The 22,335-nt window shown below is 46.4% G+C and overlaps 1 protein-coding gene across 1 annotated transcript in view; it reads left to right on the forward strand.

Moving 5' to 3' along the window:
* The window catches only part of LOC131943937 (zinc finger FYVE domain-containing protein 26), a gene marked incomplete at its 3' end in the record, with an annotated part of 48,199 nt that extends 33,091 nt beyond the window's left edge, over window positions 1-15,108 (forward strand). The window contains exons 17-23 of the mRNA XM_059304323.1: window positions 1,417-1,593; window positions 1,855-2,066; window positions 2,977-3,077; window positions 4,716-4,792; window positions 12,166-12,266; window positions 12,654-12,740; window positions 14,946-15,108. Coding sequence (XP_059160306.1) covers window positions 1,417-1,593; window positions 1,855-2,066; window positions 2,977-3,077; window positions 4,716-4,792; window positions 12,166-12,266; window positions 12,654-12,740; window positions 14,946-15,108 — 918 coding nt within the window. The remainder of the gene's footprint in view (window positions 1-1,416; window positions 1,594-1,854; window positions 2,067-2,976; window positions 3,078-4,715; window positions 4,793-12,165; window positions 12,267-12,653; window positions 12,741-14,945) is intronic.
* Between the last annotated feature and the right edge of the window lie 7,227 nt (window positions 15,109-22,335).

Genomic DNA, 22,335 nt, shown 5'->3' on the forward strand with positions numbered 1-22,335 from the left:
AGACACTTATTCTGGTCAGATGGTCAGTTAGACACTTATTCTGGTCAGATGGTCAGTTAGACACTTATTCTGGTCAGATGGTCAGTTAGACACTTATTCTGGTCAGATGGTCAGTTAGACACTTATTCTGGTCAGATGGTCAGTTAGACACTTATTCTGGTCAGACGGTCAGTTAGACACTTATTCTGGTCAGATGGTCAGTTAGACACTTATTCTGGTCAGATGGTCAGTTAGACACTTATTCTGGTCAGATGGTCAGTTAGACACTTATTCTGGTCAGATGGTCAGTTAGACACTTATTCTGGTCAGATGGTCAGTTAGACACTTATTCTGGTCAGATGGTCAGTTAGACACTTATTCTGGTCAGTTAGACACTTATTCTGGTCAGATGGTCAGTTAGACACTTATTCTGGTCAGATGGTCAGTTAGACACTTATTCTGGTCAGATGGTCAGTTAGACACTTATTCTGGTCAGTTAGACACTTATTCTGGTCAGTTAGACACTTATTCTGGTCAGATGGTCAGTTAGACACTTATTCTGGTCAGTTAGACACTTATTCTGGTCAGACGGTCAGTTAGACACTTATTCTGGTTAGATGGTCAGTTAGACACTTATTCTGGTCAGATGGTCAGTTAGACACTTATTCTGGTCAGACGGTCAGTTAGACACTTATTCTGGTCAGATGGTCAGTTAGACACTTATTCTGGTCAGATGGTCAGTTAGACACTTATTCTGGTCAGATGGTCAGTTAGACACTTATTCTGGTCAGATGGTCAGTTAGACACTTATTCTGGTCAGATGGTCAGTTAGACACTTATTCTGGTCAGTTAGACACTTATTCTGGTCAGATGGTCAGTTAGACACTTATTCTGGTCAGATGGTCAGTTAGACACTTATTCTGGTCAGTTAGACACTTATTCTGGTCAGATGGTCAGTTAGACACTCATTCTGGTCAGATGGTCAGTTAGACACTTATTCTGGTCAGATGGTCAGTTAGACACTTATTCTGGTCAGATGGTCAGTTAGACACTTATTCTGGTCAGATGGTCAGTTAGACACTTATTCTGGTCAGACGGTCAGTTAGACACTTATTCTGGTCAGATGGTCAGTTAGACACTTATTCTGGTCAGATGGTCAGTTAGACACTTATTCTGGTCAGATGGTCAGTTAGACACTTATTCTGGTCAGATGGTCAGTTAGACACTTATTCTGGTCAGATGGTCAGTTAGACACTTATTCTGGTCAGATGGTCAGTTAGACACTTATTCTGGTCAGATGGTTAGTTAGACACTTATTCTGGTCAGATGGTCAGTTAGACACTTATGCTGGTCAGATGGTCAGTTAGACACTTATTCTGGTCATAAAACAAATGCTCATGCACTAAAAACTTTTATTGAAATATTCTTGAATTGCAGGTCAGAGTGGAGCATCCAACATGTCTAATGGTACAACATCCAACTTGTCAGATGGTAGAACATCCATCATGTCAGATGGTACAACATCCATCATGTCAAATGGCACAGTGTCCACAAATGTACATCCAGAGAAACTTGTTGGACACATTTTGAAACAGTTGATCAAAGCAATGAAAAGTAAGATGTTTTAATATCTTGTTGCAGAAGAATTTCATTGGGACTAACGAGTCCAGTGCCATTTAATTGTTCCAGGTGTGACTAATGAGTCCAGTGCCATTTAATTGTTTCAGGTGTGACTAACGAGTCCAGTGCCATTTAATTGTTTCAGGTGTGACTAACGAGTCCAGTGCCATTTAATTGTTCCAGGTGTGACTAATGAATCCAGTGCCATTTAATTGTTCCAGGTGTGACTAATGAGTCCAGTGCCATTTGTTTCAGGTGTGACTAATGAGTCCAGTGCCATGTTTGACCTGGCATCTGCCCGCCGCCTGCTGACACTGGAGTGTTATGCTGACATCGTCCACCAGACCAGCCTGCTGCAGGTCGTTGACCTGACTCTGCTCCAGTCCCAGCAGGAGAGCCTGTGTTTTTTTGTCAACCTGTTCAATCTCATGATGCTTCATTGTCACTTGTCTCATCTCACACACCAGGTAAATGTCACCTGTCTCACCTCACACACCAGGTAAATGTCACCTGTCTCACCTCACACACCAGGTAAATGTCACCTGTCTCACCTCACACACCAGGTAAATGTCACCTGTCTCACCTCACACACCATGTAAATGTCACCTGTCTCACCTCACACACCAGGTAAATGTCACCTGTCTCACCTCATACACCAGGTAAATGTCAACCTGTTCAATCTCATGATGCTTCACTGTCACCTGTCTCACCTCACACACCAGGTAAATGTCACCTGTCTCACCTCACACACCAGGTAAATGTCACCTGTCTCACCTCACACACCAGGTAAATGTCAACCTGTTCAATCTCATGATGCTTCACTGTCACCTGTCTCACCTCACACACCAGGTAAATGTCACCTGTCTCACCTCACACACCAGGTAAATGTCACCTGTCTCACCTCACACACCATATAAATGTCACCTGTCTCACCTCACACACCAGGTAAATGTCACCTGTCTCACCTCACACACCAGGTAAATGTCACCTGTCTCACCTCACACACCAGGTAAATGTCACCTGTCTCACCTCACACACCATATAGATGTCACCTGTCTCACCTCACACACAAGGTAAATGTCACCTGTCTCACCTCACACACCATATAGATGTCACCTGTCTCACCTCACACACCATATAGATGTCACCTGTCTCACCTCACACACCAGGTAAATGTCACCTGTCTCACCTCACACACCATATAGATGTCACCTGTCTCACCTCACACACAAGGTAAATGTCACCTGTCTCACCTCACACACCAGGTAAATGTCACCTGTCTCACCTCACACACCAGGTAAATGTCACCTGTCTCACCTCACATACCAGGTAAATGTCACCTGTCTCACCTCATCCTTTATACCTTTGTTCCTTCAGGTACCTGGTGAATATCTTGAGCTCAGCGAGCACGGAGCAGCAGACAACATCGCTTATCTTGGCAGTTTCTCATACTCAGTTGGTCAGATGGGCCTAGTCAGGTGGGTAGTGGTCAGGTGGGTAGTGGTCAGGTGGGTAGTGGTCAGGTGGGTAGTGGTCAGGTGGGTAGTGGTCAGGTGGGTAGTGGTCAGGTGGGTAGTGGTCAGGTAGGTAGTGGTCAGGTGGGTAGTGGTCAGCTGTGTGGTAGTGGTCAGCTGTGTGGTAGTGGTCTGGTGGGTAGTGGTCAGGTGGGTAGTGGTCAGCTGTGTGGTAGTGGTCAGGTGGGTAGTGGTCAGGTGGGTAGTGGTCAGCTGTGTGGTAGTGGTCAGGTGGGTAGTGGTCAGGTGGGTAGTGGTCAGGTGGGTAGTGGTCAGCTGTGTGGGTGGTGGTCAGGTGGGTAGTGGTCAGGTGGGTAGTGGTCAGCTGTGTGGGCAGTGGTCAGGTGGGTAGTGGTCAGCTGTGTGGGCAGTGGTCAGGTGGGTAGTGGTCAGCTGTATGGGCAGTGGTCAGCTGTGTGGTAGTGGTCAGCTGTGTGGGCAGTGGTCAGGTGGGTAGTGGTCAGCTGTGTGGGCAGTGGTCAGTTGGGTAGTGGTCAGCTGTGTGGGCAGTGGTCAGCTGTGTGGGTGGTGGTCAGCTGTGTGGGCAGTGGTCAGGTGGGTAGTGGTCAGCTGTGTGGGCAGTGGTCAGTTGGGTAGTGGTCAGCTGTGTGGGCAGTGGTCAGCTGTGTGGGTGGTGGTCAGCTGTGTGGGCAGTGGTCAGCTGTGTGGGCAGTGGTCAGGTGGGTAGTGGTCAGCTGTGTGGGCAGTGGTCAGGTGGGTAGTGGTCAGCTGTGTGGGCAGTGGTCAGGTGGGTAGTGGTCAGCTGTGTGGGCAGTGGTCAGCTGTGTGGGCAGTGGTCAGCTGTGTGGGCAGTGGTCAGCTGTGTGGGCAGTGGTCAGGTGGGTAGTGGTCAGCTGTGTGGGCAGTGGTCAGGTGGGTAGTGGTCAGCTGTGTGGGCAGTGGTCAGCTGTGTGGGCAGTGGTCAGCTGTGTGGGCAGTGGTCAGCTGTGTGGGCAGTGGTCAGGTGGGTAGTGGTCAGCTGTGTGGGCAGTGGTCAGCTGTGTGGGTAGTGGTCAGCTGTGTGGGCAGTGGTCAGCTGTGTGGGCAGTGGTCAGCTGTGTGGGCAGTGGTCAGGTGGGTAGTGGTCAGGTGGGTAGTGGTCAGCTGTGTGGGTAGTGGTCAGGTGGGTAGTGGTCAGGTGGGTAGTGGTCAGCTGTGTGGGCAGTGGTCAGGTGGGTAGTGGTCAGCTGTGTGGGCAGTGGTCAGCTGTGTGGGTAGTGGTCAGCTGTGTGGGCAGTGGTCAGCTGTGTGGGCAGTGGTCAGCTGTGTGGGCAGTGGTCAGGTGGGTAGTGGTCAGGTGGGTAGTGGTCAGCTGTGTGGGTAGTGGTCAGCTGTGTGGGCAGTGGTCAGCTGTGTGAGCAGTGGTCAGCTGTGTGGGCAGTGGTCAGCTGTGTGGGCAGTGGTCAGCTGTGTGGGCAGTGGTCAGCTGTGTGGGCAGTGGTCAGCTGTGTGGGCAGTGGTCAGCTGTGTGGGCAGTGGTCAGCTGTGTGGGCAGTGGTCAGCTGTGTGGTAGTGGTCAGCTGTGTGGTAATGATCAGCTGTGTGGTAGTGGTCAGCTGTGTGGTAGTTGTTTCCTGTTTGATGTACCTTTAACCTCTACAGTGTCCTTGACCTTCTGAGTCTGATTTGCCCTGAAACTCTGCAACTTTCAAGTCACATGACAGCTGCACGCAAAATGGGTAAAAGGCTAGACAGTGCATAACTTTAGAACTATCAAATTTAAACAGTACATGTAGGTTTAAGTAGGTTCACCTGGGAATGACCCACTATAGACAGTCCATGTATCTTAGTGTCACCTGGGAATGACCTGCTATAGACAGTCCATGTATCTTAGTGTCACCTGGGAATGACCCACTATAGACAGTCCATGTATCTTAGTGTCACCTGGGAATGACCCACTATAGACAGTCCATGTATCTTAGTGTCACCTGGGAATGACCCACTATAGACAATCCATGTATCTTAGTGTTACCTGGGAATGACCCACTATAGATAGTCCATGTATCTTAGTTTCACCTGGGAATGACCCACTATAGACAGTCCATGTAGTGTCACCTGGGAATGACCTGCTATAGACAGTCCATGTAGTGTCATCTGGGAATGACCCACTTTAGACAGTCCATGTATCTTAGTGTCACCTGGGAATGACCCACTATAGACAGTCCATGTATCTTAGTGTCACCTGGGAATGACCCACTATAGACAGTCCATGTATCTTAGTGTTACCTGGGAATGACCCACTATAGATAGTCCATGTATCTTAGTTTCACCTGGGAATGACCCACTATAGACAGTCCATGTAGTGTCACCTGGGAATGACCCACTATAGACAGTCCATGTAGTGTCACCTGGGAATGACCCACTATAGACAGTCCATGTATCTTAGTGTCACCTGGGAATGACCCACTATAGACAGTCCATGTATCTTAGTGTCACCTGGGAATGACCCACTATAGACAGTCCATGTATCTTAGTGTCACCTGGGAATGACCCACTATAGACAGTCCATGTATCTTAGTGTCACCTGGGAATGACCCACTATAGACAGTCCATGTATCTTAGTGTCACCTGGGAATGACCCACTATAGACAGTCCATGTATCTTAGTGTCACCTGGGAATGACCCACTATAGACAGTCCATGTATCTTAGTGTCACCTGGGAATGACCCACAATAGACAGTCCATGTATCTTAGTGTCACCTGGGAATGACCCACTATAGACAGTCCATGTAGTGTCACCTGGGAATGACCCACTATAGACAGTCCATGTAGTGTCACCTGGGAATGACCCACTATAGACAGTCCATGTAGTGTCACCTGGGAATGACCCACTATAGACAGTCCATGTATCTTAGTGTCACCTGGGAATTACCCACTATAGACAGTCCATGTATCTTAGTGTCACCTGGGAATGACCCACTATAGACAGTCCATGTATCTTAGTGTCACCTGGGAATGACCCACTATAGACAGTCCATGTATCTTAGTTTCACCTGGGAATGACCCACTATAGACAGTCCATGTATCTTAGTGTCACCTGGGAATGACCCACTATAGACAGTCCATGTAGTGTCACCTGGGAATGACCCACTATAGACAGTCCATGTAGTGTCACCTGGGAATGACCCACTATAGACAGTCCATGTAGTGTCACCTGGGAATGACCCACTATAGACAGTCCATGTATCTTAGTGTCACCTGGGAATGACCCACTATAGACAGTCCATGTAGTGTCACCTGGGAATGACCCACTATAGACAGTCCATGTATCTTAGTGTTACCTGGGAATGACCCACTATAGACAGTCCATGTAGTGTCACCTGGGAATGACCCACTATAGATAGTCCATGTATCTTAGTTTCACCTGGGAATGACCCACTATAGACAGTCCATGTATCTTAGTGTCACCTGGGAATGACCCACTATAGATAGTCCATGTATCTTAGTGTCACCTGGGAATGACCCACTATAGACAGTCCATGTAGTGTCACCTGGGAATGACCCACTATAGATAGTCCATGTATCTTAGTTTCACCTGGGAATGACCCACTATAGACAGTCCATGTAGTGTCACCTGGGAATGACCTGCTATAGACAGTCCATGTAGTGTCACCTGGGAATGACCCACTATAGACAGTCCATGTAGTGTCACCTGGGAATGACCCACTATAGACAGTCCATGTATCTTAGTGTCACCTGGGAATGACCCACTATAGACAGTCCATGTAGTGTCACCTGGGAATGACCTGCTATAGACAGTCCATGTAGTGTCACCTGGGAATGACCCACTATAGACAGTCCATGTATCTTAGTGTCACCTGGGAATGACCCACTATAGACAGTCCATGTATCTTAGTGTCACCTGGGAATGACCCACTATAGACAGTCCATGTATCTTAGTGTTACCTGGGAATGACCCACTATAGATAGTCCATGTATCTTAGTTTCACCTGGGAATGACCCACTATAGACAGTCCATGTAGTGTCACCTGGGAATGACCCACTATAGACAGTCCATGTAGTGTCACCTGGGAATGACCCACTATAGACAGTCCATGTATCTTAGTGTCATCTGGGAATGACCCACTATAGACAGTCCATGTATCTTAGTGTCATCTGGGAATGACCCACTATAGACAGTCCATGTAGTGTCACCTGGGAATGACCCACTATAGACAGTCCATGTATCTTAGTGTCATCTGGGAATGACCCACTATAGACAGTCCATGTATCTTAGTGTCACCTGGGAATGACCCACTATAGACAGTCCATGTATCTTAGTGTCACCTGGGAATGACCCACTATAGACAGTCCATGTATCTTAGTGTCACCTGGGAATGACCCACTATAGACAGTCCATGTATCTTAGTGTCACCTGGGAATGACCCACTATAGACAGTCCATGTATCTTAGTGTCACCTGGGAATGACCCACTATAGACAGTCCATGTATCTTAGTGTCACCTGGGAATTACCCACTATAGACAGTCCATGTATCTTAGTGTCACCTGGGAATGACCCACTATAGACAGTCCATGTATCTTAGTGTCACCTGGGAATGACCCACTATAGACAGTCCATGTATCTTAGTGTCACCTGGGAATGACCCACTATAGACAGTCCATGTAGTGTCACCTGGGAATGACCCACTATAGACAGTCCATGTATCTTAGTGTCACCTGGGAATGACCCACTATAGACAGTCCATGTATCTTAGTGTCACCTGGGAATGACCCACTATAGACAGTCCATGTATCTTAGTGTCACCTGGGAATGACCCACTATAGACAGTCCATGTATCTTAGTGTCACCTGGGAATGACCCACTGTAGACAGTCCATGTATCTTAGTGTCACCTGGGAATGACCCACTATAGATAGTCCATGTATCTTAGTGTTACCTGGGAATGACCCACTATAGATAGTCCATGTATCTTAGTTTCACCTGGGAATGACCTAATATAGACAGTCCATGTAGTGTCACCAGGGAATGACCTGCTATAGACAGTCCATGTATCTTAGTGTCACCTGGGAATGACCCACTATAGATAGTCCATGTATCTTAGTGTCACCTGGGAATGACCCACTATAGACAGTCCATGTATCTTAGTGTCACCTGGGAATGACCCACTATAGATAGTCCATGTATCTTAGTGTTACCTGGGAATGACCCACTATAGATAATCCATGTATCTTAGTTTCACCTGGGAATGACCCACTATAGACAGTCCATGTAGTGTCACCTGGGAATGACCCACTATAGACAGTCCATGTATCTTAGTGTCACCTGGGAATGACCCACTATAGACAGTCCATGTATCTTAGTGTCACCTGGGAATGACCCACTATAGACAGTCCATGTAGTGTCACCTGGGAATGACCTGCTATAGACAGTCCATGTATCTTAGTGTCACCTGGGAATGACCCACAATAGACAGTCCATGTATCTTAGTGTCACCTGGGAATGACCCACTATAGACAGTCCATGTAGTGTCACCTGGGAATGACCCACTATAGACAGTCCATGTAGTGTCACCTGGGAATGACCCACTATAGACAGTCCATGTATCTTAGTGTCACCTGGGAATGACCCACTATAGACAGTCCATGTATCTTAGTGTCACCTGGGAATGACCCACTATAGACAGTCCATGTATCTTAGTGTCACCTGGGAATGACCCACTATAGACAGTCCATGTAGTGTCACCTGGGAATGACCCACTATAGACAGTCCATGTATCTTAGTGTCACCTGGGAATGACCCACTATAGACAGTCCATGTATCTTAGTGTCACCTGGGAATGACCCACTATAGACAGTCCATGTAGTGTCACCTGGGAATGACCCACTATAGACAGTCCATGTATCTTAGTGTCACCTGGGAATGACCCACTATAGACAGTCCATGTATCTTAGTGTCACCTGGGAATGACCCACTATAGACAGTCCATGTAGTGTCACCTGGGAATGACCCACTATAGACAGTCCATGTATCTTAGTTTCACCTGGGAATGACCCACTATAGACAGTCCATGTAGTGTCACCTGGGAATGACCCACTATAGACAGTCCATGTAGTGTCACCTGGGAATGACCCACTATAGACAGTCCATGTATCTTAGTGTCACCTGGGAATGACCCACTATAGACAGTCCATGTATCTTAGTGTCACCTGGGAATGACCCACTATAGACAGTCCATGTATCTTAGTGTCACCTGGGAATGACCCACAATAGACAGTCCATGTATCTTAGTGTCACCTGGGAATGACCCACTATAGACAGTCCATGTAGTGTCACCTGGGAATGACCCACTATAGACAGTCCATGTAGTGTCACCTGGGAATGACCCACTATAGACAGTCCATGTATCTTAGTGTCACCTGGGAATGACCCACTATAGACAGTCCATGTATCTTAGTGTCACCTGGGAATGACCCACTATAGACAGTCCATGTATCTTAGTGTCACCTGGGAATGACCCACTATAGACAGTCCATGTAGTGTCACCTGGGAATGACCCACTATAGACAGTCCATGTATCTTAGTGTCACCTGGGAATGACCAACTATAGACAGTCCATGTATCTTAGTGTTACCTGGGAATGACCCACTATAGATAGTCCATGTATCTTAGTGTCACCTGGGAATGACCCACTATAGACAGTCCATGTATCTTAGTTTCACCTGGGAATGACCCACTATAGACAGTCCATGTAGTGTCACCTGGGAATGACCCACTATAGACAGTCCATGTAGTGTCACCTGGGAATGACCCACTATAGACAGTCCATGTATCTTAGTGTCACCTGGGAATGACCCACTATAGACAGTCCATGTATCTTAGTGTCACCTGGGAATGACCCACTATAGACAGTCCATGTAGTGTCACCTGGGAATGACCCACTATAGACAGTCCATGTATCTTAGTGTCACCTGGGAATGACCCACTATAGACAGTCCATGTAGTGTCACCTGGGAATGACCCACTATAGACAGTCCATGTAGTGTCACCTGGGAATGACCCACTATAGACAGTCCATTTAGTGTCACCTGGGAATGACCTGCTATAGACAGTCCATGTAGTGTCACCTGGGAATGACCCACTATAGACAGTCCATGTATCTTAGTGTCACCTGGGAATGACCCACTATAGACAGTCCATGTATCTTAGTGTCACCTGGGAATGACCCACTATAGACAGTCCATGTATCTTAGTGTCACCTGGGAATGACCCACTATAGACAGTCCATGTAGTGTCACCTGGGAATGACCCACTATAGACAGTCCATGTATCTTAGTGTCACCTGGGAATGACCCACTATAGACAGTCCATGTATCTTAGTGTCACCTGGGAATGACCCACTATAGACAGTCCATGTATCTTAGTGTCACCTGGGAATGACCCACTATAGACAGTCCATGTTTCTTAGTGTCACCTGGGAATGACCCACTATAGACAGTCCATGTATCTTAGTGTCACCTGGGAATGACCCACTATAGACAGTCCATGTATCTTAGTGTCACCTGGGAATGACCCACTATAGACAGTCCATGTATCTTAGTGTCACCTGGGAATGACCCACTATAGACAGTCCATGTAGTGTCACCTGGGAATGACCCACTATAGACAGTCCATGTATCTTAGTGTCACCTGGGAATGACCCACTATAGACAGTCCATGTATCTTAGTGTCACCTGGGAATTACCCACTATAGACAGTCCATGTAGTGTCATCTGGGAATGACCCACTATAGACAGTCCATGTATCTTAGTGTCACCTGGGAATGACCTGCTATAGACAGTCCATGTATCTTAGTGTCACCTGGGAATGACCCACAATAGACAGTCCATGTATCTTAGTGTCACCTGGGAATGACCCACTATAGACAGTCCATGTAGTGTCACCTGGGAATGACCCACTATAGACAGTCCATGTATCTTAGTGTCACCTGGGAATGACCCACTATAGACAGTCCATGTATCTTAGTTTCACCTGGGAATGACCTGCTATAGACAGTCCATGTAGTGTCACCTGGGAATGACCTGCTATAGACAGTCCATGTATCTTAGTGTCACCTGGGAATGACCCACTATAGATAGTCCATGTATCTTAGTGTCACCTGGGAATGACCCACTATAGACAGTCCATGTATCTTAGTGTCACCTGGGAATGACCCACTATAGACAGTCCATGTATCTTAGTTTCACCTGGGAATGACCCACTATAGACAGTCCATGTATCTTAGTGTCACCTAGGAATGACCCACTATAGACAGTCCATGTAGTGTCACCTGGGAATGACCCACTATAGACAGTCCATGTAGTGTCACCTGGGAATGACCAACTATAGACAGTCCATGTATCTTAGTGTCACCTGGGAATGACCCACTATAGACAGTCCATGTATCTTAGTTTCACCTGGGAATGACCCACTATAGACAGTCCATGTATCTTAGTGTCACCTGGGAATGACCCACTATAGACAGTCCATGTAGTGTCACCTGGGAATGACCCACTATAGACAGTCCATGTAGTGTCACCTGGGAATGACCAACTATAGACAGTCCATGTAGTGTCACCTGGGAATGACCCACTATAGACAGTCCATGTATCTTAGTGTCACCTGGGAATGACCCAATGTATCTTAGTGTCACCTGGGAATGACCCACTATAGACAGTCCATGTAGTGTCACCTGGGAATGACCAACTATAGACAGTCCATGTAGTGTCACCTGGGAATGACCCACTATAGACAGTCCATGTATCTTAGTGTCACCTGGGAATGACCCACTATAGACAGTCCATGTATCTTAGTGTCACCTGGGAATGACCCACTATAGACAGTCCATGTATCTTAGTGTCACCTGGGAATGACCCACTATAGACAGTCCATGTAGTGTCACCTGGGAATGACCCACTATAGACAGTCCATGTAGTGTTACCTGGGAATGACCCACTATAGACAGTCCATGTATCTTAGTGTCACCTGGGAATGACCCAATGTATCTTAGTGTCACCTGGGAATGACCCACTATAGACAATCCATGTATCTTAGTGTCACCTGGGAATGACCCGCTTAGGAAGCTGTGTCCAGTCAATGACCCATGGCTCATGTTCGTCATCAATATGGGATGTGTGTCCTCACCTCCACTACAGGTAAGAACTGGTTTGGGAGGGGGAAGTGGCTGCTCTAAATATGCTAGAAGTGATGTATGTATGTAGAGCATATGGATGATAACTTTTATGTATGTGTTTATGTATGTTATAGAGCAGATTGCTGATAACTTGTATGTATGTGTTTATGTATGTATGTAGAGCAGATGGATGATAACTTTTATGTATGTGTTTATGTATGTATGTAGAGCAGATTGCTGATAACTTTTATGTATGTGTTTATGTATGTATGTAGAGCAGATGGATGATAACTTTTATGTATGTGTTTATGTATGTATGTAGAGCAGATTGCTGATAACTTTTATGTATGTGTTTATGTATGTATGTAGAGCAGATGGATGATAACTTCTATATTGTACATTTGTTTAGGTTCTTGTGCCCGATGAAGTGAATTTAGAAAAAAGTTTGTCAACTTTTTTGTCACAAACTGTTCTGATCTCTGTGGAACAAGAAAGGGTAAGTGGTAGTCAGTTTGTGGTGTTGTTGGTCAGTTGTTGTTTGTGTTGGTCAGTTGGTGGTGGTGTTGGTCAGGTGGTGGTGTTGTTGGTCAGTTGTTGGTGGTGTTGGTCAGTTGGTGGCGGTGTTGGTCAGTTGTTGGTGTTGTTGGTCAGTTGGTGGTGGTGTTGGTCAGTTGTTGGTGGTGTTGGTCAGTTGTTGGTGGTGTTGGTCAGTTGATGGTGGTGTTGGTCAGTTGATGGTGGTGTTGGTCAGTTGATGGTGGTGTTGGTCAGTTGTTGTTGTGTTGATGTTTGTTACTGTGTTGATGTTTGTTGCTGTGTTGATGTATGTTGCTGTGTTGGTGTTTGTGGCTGTGTTGATGTTTGTTACTGTGTTGATGTTTGTGGCTGTGTTGGTGTTTGTGGCTGTGTTGATGTTTGTTACTGTGTTGATGTTTGTTGCTGTGCTGATGTTTGTTTGCTGTGTTGATGTTTGTTACTGTGTTGATGTTTGTTACTGTGTTGATGTTTGTTGCTGTGTTGATGTTTGTTGCTGTGTTGATGTTTGTTACTGTGTTGATGTTTGTTACTGTGTTGATGTTTGTTGCTGTGTTGATGTTTGTTACTGTGTTGATGTTTGTTACTGTGTTGATGTTTGTTGCTGTGTTGATGTTTGTTTTTGTTACTGTATTGATGTTTGTTACTGTGTTGATGTTGGTTACTGTGTTGATGTTTGTGGCTGTGTTGATGTTTGTTACTGTGTTGATGTTTGTTGCTGTGTTGATGTTTGTTGCTGTGTTGATGTTTGTTACTGTGTTGATGTTTGTTGCTGTGTTGATGTTTGTGGCTGTGTTGATGTTTGTGGCTGTGTTGATGTTTGTTACTGTGTTGGTGTTTGTGGCTGTGTTGATGTTTGTTACTGTGTTGATGTTTGTTGCTGTGTTGGTGTTTGTGGCTGTGTTGATGTTTGTTTTTGTTGCTGTGTTGATGTTTGTTGATGTTTGTTACTGTGTTGATGTTTGTTGCTGTGTTGATGTTTGTTGCTGTGTTGGTGTTTGTGGCTGTGTTGATGTTTGTTACTGTGTTGATGTTTGTTTTTGTTACTGTATTGATGTTTGTTACTGTATTGATGTTTGTTACTGTGTTGATGTTTGTTACTGTGTTGATGTTTGTTGCTGTGTTGATGTTTGTTGCTGTGTTGATGTTTGTTTTTGTTGCTGTATTGATGTTTGTTACTGTGTTGATGTTTGTTACTGTGTTGTTTGTGGCTGTGTTGATTTTTGTGGCTGTGTTGATGTTTGTTGCTGTGTTGATGTTTGTTACTGTGTTGATGTTTGTTGCTGTGTTGGTGTTTGTTTTTGTTGCTGTGTTGATGTTTGTTTTTGTTACTGTATTGATGTTTGTTGCTGTGTTGATGTTTGTGGCTGTGTTGATGTTTGTTACTGTGTTAATGTTTGTTACTGTGTTGATGTTTGTTGCTGTGTTGGTGTTTGTGGCTGTGTTGATGTTTGTTACTGTGTTGATGTTTGTGGCTGTGTTGATGTATGTTTCTGTGTTGATGTTTGTTGCTGTGTTGGTGTTTGTGGCTGTGTTGATGTTTGTTACTATGTTGATGTTTGTGGCTGTGTTGATGTTTGTTGCTGTGTTGGTGTTTGTGGCTGTGTTGATGTTTGTTTTTGTTGCTGTGTTGATGTTTGTTACTATGTTGATGTTTGTGGCTGTGTTGATGTTTGTTGCTGTGTTGGTGTTTGTGGCTGTGTTGATGTTTGTTTTTGTTGCTGTGTTGATGTTTGTTTTTGTTACTGTATTGATGTTTGTTACTGTGTTGATGTTTGTGGCTGTGTTGATGTTTGTTGCTGTGTTGGTGTTTGTGGCTGTGTTGATGTTTGTTACTGTGTTGATGTTTGTGGCTGTGTTGATGTTTGTTGCTGTGTTGGTGTTTGTGGCTGTGTTGATGTTTGTTACTGTGTTGATGTTTGTTGCTGTGTTGATGTTTGTTACTGTGTTGATGTTTGTTGCTGTGTTGATGTTTGTTGCTGTGTTGATGTTTGTTTTTGTTGCTGTATTGATGTTTGTTGCTGTGTTGATGTTTGTTTTTGTTGCTGTGTTGATGTTTGTTGCTGTGTTGATGTTTGTTGCATTGTTAATGTTAGATGTGTTGTAAGATCCAGCCTTGTTGCTGTGTTAATGTTAGATGTGCTGTAAGAGCCAGCCTTGTTGCCAGGTTGTGCTGCCCCAGCTGCTCCAGTGGAACCAAAGTTTGTTGGTGCCACAAGACGCCAGACCTGGGCCCACCAGCCTCCTACAGTGGACTTTGCCCTTTCTTCCAGCTGGGGCACAGAAACAGCTGGAGCAGCTGCTGAAGCTGGACAATTCAGCCACCACAGGTAGGGCAAGGGAGAAATGGGGGGTGGGTTCAGCCACCACTGGTAGGGCAAGGGAGAGATGGGGGGTGGGCTCATGCCATGTACACTTGGGGTGTCCTATCTGTTGATGTACACTTGGGGTGTCCTATCTGTTGATGTAGACTTGGGGTGTCCTACCTGTTGATGTAGACTTGGGGTGTCCTATCTGTTGATGTAGACTTGGGGTGTCCTATCTGTTGATGTAGACTTGGGGTGTCCTATCTGTTGATGTAGACTTGGGGTGTCCTACCTGTTGATGTAGACTTGGGGTGTCCTACCTGTTGATGTAGACTTGGGGTGTCCTATCTGTTGATGTAGACTTGGGGTGTCCTATCTGTTGATGTAGACTTGGGGTGTCCTATCTGTTGATGTAGACTTGCGGTGTCCTATCTGTTGATGTAGACTTGGGGTGTCCTATCTGTTGATGTAGACTTGGGGTGTCCTATCTGTTGATGTAGACTTGGGGTGTCCTACCTGTTGATGTAGACTTGGGGTGTCCTACCTGTTGATGTAGACTTGGGGTGTCCTATCTGTTGATGTAGACTTGGGGTGTCCTATCTGTTGATGTAGACTTGGGGTGTCCTATCTGTTGATGTAGACTTGGGGTGTCCTATCTGTTGATGTAGACTTGGGGTGTCCTATCTGTTGATGTAGACTTGGGGTGTCCTATCTGTTGATGTAGACTTGGGGTGTCCTATCTGTTGATGTACACTTGGGGTGTCCTATCTGTTGATGTAGACTTGGGGTGTCCTATCTGTTGATGTAGACTTGGGGTGTCCTACCTGTTGATGTAGACTTGGGGTGTCCTATCTGTTGATGTAGACTTGGGGTGTCCTATCTGTTGATGTAGACTTGGGGTGTCCTATCTGTTGATGTAGACTTGGGGTGTCCTATCTGTTGATGTAGACTTGGGGTGTCCTATCTGTTGATGTAGACTTGGGGTGTCCTATCTGTTGATGTACACTTGGGGTGTCCTATCTGTTGATGTAGACTTGGGGTGTCCTATCTGTTGATGTAGACTTGGGGTGTCCTACCTGTTGATGTAGACTTGGGGTGTCCTATCTGTTGATGTAGACTTGGGGTGTCCTATCTGTTGATGTAGACTTGGGGTGTCCTACCTGTTGATGTAGACTTGGGGTGTCCTATCTGTTGATGTAGACTTGGGGTGTCCTATCTGTTGATGTAGACTCGGGGTGTCCTATCTGTTGATGTAGACTTGGGGTGTCCTACCTGTTGATGTAGACTTGGGGTGTCCTATCTGTTGATGTAGACTTGGGGTGTCCTACCTGTTGATGTAGACTTGGGGTGTCCTACCTGTTGATGTACACTTGGGGTGTCCTATCTGTTGATGTAGACTTGGGGTGTCCTATCTGTTGATGTACACTTGGGGTGTCCTATCTGTTGATGTAGACTTGGGGTGTCCTATCTGTTGATGTAGACTTGGGGTGTCCTACCTGTTGATGTACACTTGGGGTGTCCTACCTGTTGATGTAGACTTGGGGTGTCCTATCTGTTGATGTAGATTTGGGGTGTCCTATCTGTTGATGTAGACTTGGGGTGTCCTACCTGTTGATGTAGACTTGGGGTGTCCTACCTGTTGATGTAGACTTTGGGTGTCCTACCTGTTGATGTACACTTGGGGTGTCCTATCTGTTGATGTAGACTTGGGGTGTCCTATCTGTTGATGTAGACTTGGGGTGTCCTATCTGTTGATGTAGACTTGGGGTGTCCTACCTGTTGATGTAGACTTGGGGTGTCCTATCTGTTGATGTAGACTTGGGGTGTCCTATCTGTTGATGTAGACTTGGGGTGTCCTACCTGTTGATGTACACTTGGGGTGTCCTATCTGTTGATGTAGACTTGGGGTGTCCTATCTGTTGATGTAGACTTGGGGTGTCCTACCTGTTGATGTAGACTTGGGGTGTCCTACCTGTTGATGTAGACTTGGGGTGTCCTATCTGTTGATGTAGACTTGGGGTGTCCTACCTGTTGATGTAGACTTGGGGTGTCCTACCTGTTGATGTAGACTTGGGGTGTCCTATCTGTTGATGTAGACTTGGGGTGTCCTACCTGTTGATGTAGACTTGGGGTGTCCTACCTGTTGATGTAGACTTGGGGTGTCCTACCTGTTGATGTAGACTTGGGGTGTCCTATCTGTTGATGTAGACTTGGGGTGTCCTACCTGTTGATGTAGACTTGGGGTGTCCTACCTGTTGATGTAGACTTGGGGTGTCCTACCTGTTGATGTAGACTTGGGGTGTCCTACCTGTTGATGTAGACTTGGGGTGTCCTACCTGTTGATGTAGACTTGGGGTGTCCTATCTGTTGATGTAGACTTGGGGTGTCCTATCTGTTGATGTAGACTTGGGGTGTCCTATCTGTTGATGTAGACTTGGGGTGTCCTACCTGTTGATGTACACTTGGGGTGTCCTATCTGTTGATGTAGACTTGGGGTGTCCTACCTGTTGATGTAGACTTGGGGTGTCCTATCTGTTGATGTAGACTTGGGGTGTCCTACCTGTTGATGTAGACTTGGGGTGTCCTATCTGTTGATGTAGACTTGGGGTGTCCTACCTGTTGATGTAGACTTGGGGTGTCCTATCTGTTGATGTAGACTTGGGGTGTCCTATCTGTTGATGTAGACTTGGGGTGTCCTACCTGTTGATGTAGACTTGGGGTGTCCTACCTGTTGATGTAGACTTGGGGTGTCCTATCTGTTGATGTAGACTTGGGGTGTCCTATCTGTTGATGTAGACTTGGGGTGTCCTATCTGTTGATGTAGACTTGGGGTGTCCTATCTGTTGATGTAGACTTGGGGTGTCCTACCTGTTGATGTAGACTTGGGGTGTCCTACCTGTTGATGTAGACTTGGGGTGTCCTATCTGTTGATGTAGACTTGGGGTGTCCTATCTGTTGATGTAGACTTGGGGTGTCCTATCTGTTGATGTAGACTTGGGGTGTCCTACCTGTTGATGTAGACTTGGGGTGTCCTACCTGTTGATGTAGACTTGGGGTGTCCTACCTGTTGATGTAGACTTGGGGTGTCCTATCTGTTGATGTAGACTTGGGGTGTCCTACCTGTTGATGTAGACTTGGGGTGTCCTATCTGTTGATGTAGACTTGGGGTGTCCTATCTGTTGATGTAGACTTGGGGTGTCCTATCTGTTGATGTAGACTTGGGGTGTCCTATCTGTTGATGTAGACTTGGGGTGTCCTATCTGTTGATGTAGACTTGGGGTGTCCTACCTGTTGATGTAGACTTGGGGTGTCCTATCTGTTGATGTAGACTTGGGGTGTCCTATCTGTTGATGTAGACTTGGGGTGTCCTACCTGTTGATGTAGACTTGGGGTGTCCTATCTGTTGATGTAGACTTGGGGTGTCCTACCTGTTGATGTAGACTTGGGGTGTCCTATCTGTTGATGTAGACTTGGGGTGTCCTACCTGTTGATGTAGACTTGGGGTGTCCTACCTGTTGATGTAGACTTGGGGTGTCCTACCTGTTGATGTAGACTTGGGGTGTCCTATCTGTTGATGTAGACTTGGGGTGTCCTACCTGTTGATGTAGACTTGGGGTGTCCTATCTGTTGATGTAGACTTGGGGTGTCCTACCTGTTGATGTAGACTTGGGGTGTCCTACCTGTTGATGTACACTTGGGGTGTCCTATCTGTTGATGTAGACTTGGGGTGTCCTATCTGTTGATGTAGACTTGGGGTGTCCTACCTGTTGATGTAGACTTGGGGTGTCCTATCTGTTGATGTAGACTTGGGGTGTCCTATCTGTTGATGTAGACTTGGGGTGTCCTATCTGTTGATGTAGACTTGGGGTGTCCTATCTGTTGATGTAGACTTGGGGTGTCCTATCTGTTGATGTAGACTTGGGGTGTCCTATCTGTTGATGTAGACTTGGGGTGTCCTATCTGTTGATGTAGACTTGGGGTGTCCTATCTGTTGATGTAGACTTGGGGTGTCCTATCTGTTGATGTACACTTGGGGTGTCCTACCTGTTGATGTAGACTTGGGGTGTCCTACCTGTTGATGTAGACTTGGGGTGTCCTATCTGTTGATGTAGACTTGGGGTGTCCTATCTGTTGATGTAGACTTGGGGTGTTCTACCTGTTGATGTAGACTTGGGGTGTCCTATCTGTTGATGTAGACTTGGGGTGTCCTATCTGTTGATGTAGACTTGGGGTGTCCTACCTGTTGATGTAGACTTGGGGTGTCCTATCTGTTGATGTAGACTTGGGGTGTCCTATCTGTTGATGTAGACTTGGGGTGTCCTATCTGTTGATGTAGACTTGGGGTGTCCTATCTGTTGATGTAGACTTGGGGTGTCCTATCTGTTGATGTAGACTTGGGGTGTCCTATCTGTTGATGTAGACTTGGGGTGTCCTATCTGTTGATGTAGACTTGGGGTGTCCTATCTGTTGATGTAGACTTGGGGTGTCCTATCTGTTGATGTACACTTGGGGTGTCCTATCTGTTGATGTAGACTTGGGGTGTCCTACCTGTTGATGTAGACTTGGGGTGTCCTACCTGTTGATGTAGACTTGGGGTGTCCTACCTGTTGATGTAGACTTGGGGTGTCCTATCTGTTGATGTAGACTTGGGGTGTCCTATCTGTTGATGTAGACTTGGGGTGTCCTATCTGTTGATGTAGACTTGGGGTGTCCTATCTGTTGATGTAGACTTGGGGTGTCCTATCTGTTGATGTAGACTTGGGGTGTCCTATCTGTTGATGTAGACTTGGGGTGTCCTATCTGTTGATGTAGACTTGGGGTGTCCTATCTGTTGATGTAGACTTGGGGTGTCCTATCTGTTGATGTAGACTTGGGGTGTCCTATCTGTTGATGTAGACTTGGGGTGTCCTATCTGTTGATGTAGACTTGGGGTGTCCTATCTGTTGATGTAGACTTGGGGTGTCCTATCTGTTGATGTAGACTTGGGGTGTCCTATCTGTTGATGTAGACTTGGGGTGTCCTATCTGTTGATGTAGACTTGGGGTGTCCTATCTGTTGATGTAGACTTGGGGTGTCCTATCTGTTGATGTAGACTTGGGGTGTCCTACCTGTTGATGTAGACTTGGGGTGTCCTATCTGTTGATGTAGACTTGGGGTGTCCTATCTGTTGATGTAGACTTGGGGTGTCCTATCTGTTGATGTAGACTTGGGGTGTCCTATCTGTTGATGTAGACTTGGGGTGTCCTATCTGTTGATGTAGACTTGGGGTGTCCTATCTGTTGATGTAGACTTGGGGTGTCCTATCTGTTGATGTAGACTTGGGGTGTCCTATCTGTTGATGTAGACTTGGGGTGTCCTATCTGTTGATGTAGACTTGGGGTGTCCTATCTGTTGATGTAGACTTGGGGTGTCCTACCTGTTGATGTAGACTTGGGGTGTCCTATCTGTTGATGTAGACTTGGGGTGTCCTATCTGTTGATGTAGACTTGGGGTGTCCTACCTGTTGATGTAGACTTGGGGTGTCCTACCTGTTGATGTAGACTTGGGGTGTCCTACCTGTTGATGTAGACTTGGGGTGTCCTATCTGTTGATGTAGACTTGGGGTGTCCTATCTGTTGATGTAGACTTGGGGTGTCCTACCTGTTGATGTAGACTTAGGGTGTCCTACCTGTTGATGTAGACTTGGGGTGTCCTATCTGTTGATGTAGACTTGGGGTGTCCTACCTGTTGATGTAGACTTGGGGTGTCCTATCTGTTGATGTAGACTTGGGGTGTCCTACCTGTTGATGTAGACTTGGGGTGTCCTATCTGTTGATGTAGACTTGGGGTGTCCTATCTGTTGATGTACACTTGGGGTGTCCTAGCTGTTGATGTAGACTTGGGGTGTCCTACCTGTTGATGTAGACTTGGGGTGTCCTATCTGTTGATGTAGACTTGGGGTGTCCTACCTGTTGATGTAGACTTGGGGTGTCCTATCTGTTGATGTAGACTTGGGGTGTCCTACCTGTTGATGTAGACTTGGGGTGTCCTATCTGTTGATGTAGACTTGGGGTGTCCTATCTGTTGATGTAGACTTGGGGTGTCCTATCTGTTGATGTAGACTTGGGGTGTCCTACCTGTTGATGTAGACTTGGGGTGTCCTATCTGTTGATGTAGACTTGGGGTGTCCTATCTGTTGATGTAGACTTGGGGTGTCCTACCTGTTGATGTAGACTTGGGGTGTCCTACCTGTTGATGTAGACTTGGGGTGTCCTATCTGTTGATGTAGACTTGGGGTGTCCTATCTGTTGATGTAGACTTGGGGTGTCCTATCTGTTGATGTAGACTTGGGGTGTCCTATCTGTTGATGTAGACTTGGGGTGTCCTACCTGTTGATGTAGACTTGGGGTGTCCTACCTGTTGATGTAGACTTGGGGTGTCCTACCTGTTGATGTAGACTTGGGGTGTCCTATCTGTTGATGTAGACTTGGGGTGTCCTATCTGTTGATGTACACTTGGGGTGTCCTACCTGTTGATGTAGACTTGGGGTGTCCTATCTGTTGATGTAGACTTGGGGTGTCCTACCTGTTGATGTAGACTTGGGGTGTCCTATCTGTTGATGTAGACTTGGGTTGTCCTACCTGTTGATGTAGACTTGGGGTGTCCTATCTGTTGATGTAGACTTGGGGTGTCCTATCTGTTGATGTAGACTTGGGGTGTCCTATCTGTTGATGTACACTTGGGGTGTCCTATCTGTTGATGTAGACTTGGGGTGTCCTATCTGTTGATGTAGACTTGGGGTGTCCTACCTGTTGATGTAGACTTGGGGTGTCCTATCTGTTGATGTAGACTTGGGGTGTCCTACCTGTTGATGTAGACTTGGGGTGTCCTACCTGTTGATGTAGACTTGGGGTGTCCTATCTGTTGATGTAGACTTGGGGTGTCCTACCTGTTGATGTAGACTTGGGGTGTCCTACCTGTTGATGTAGACTTGGGGTGTCCTATCTGTTGATGTAGACTTGGGGTGTCCTACCTGTTGATGTAGACTTGGGGTGTCCTATCTGTTGATGTAGACTTGGGGTGTCCTACCTGTTGATGTAGACTTGGGGTGTCCTATCTGTTGATGTAGACTTGGGGTGTCCTACCTGTTGATGTAGACTTGGGGTGTCCTACCTGTTGATGTAGACTTGGGGTGTCCTATCTGTTGATGTAGACTTGGGGTGTCCTATCTGTTGATGTAGACTTGGGGTGTCCTATCTGTTGATGTAGACT

This window comes from Physella acuta, unplaced genomic scaffold (genome assembly GCF_028476545.2).
Source record: "Physella acuta isolate Inbredline_101_S28 unplaced genomic scaffold, ASM2847654v3 ptg000473l, whole genome shotgun sequence".
NCBI lineage: Eukaryota > Metazoa > Mollusca > Gastropoda > Physidae > Physella > Physella acuta.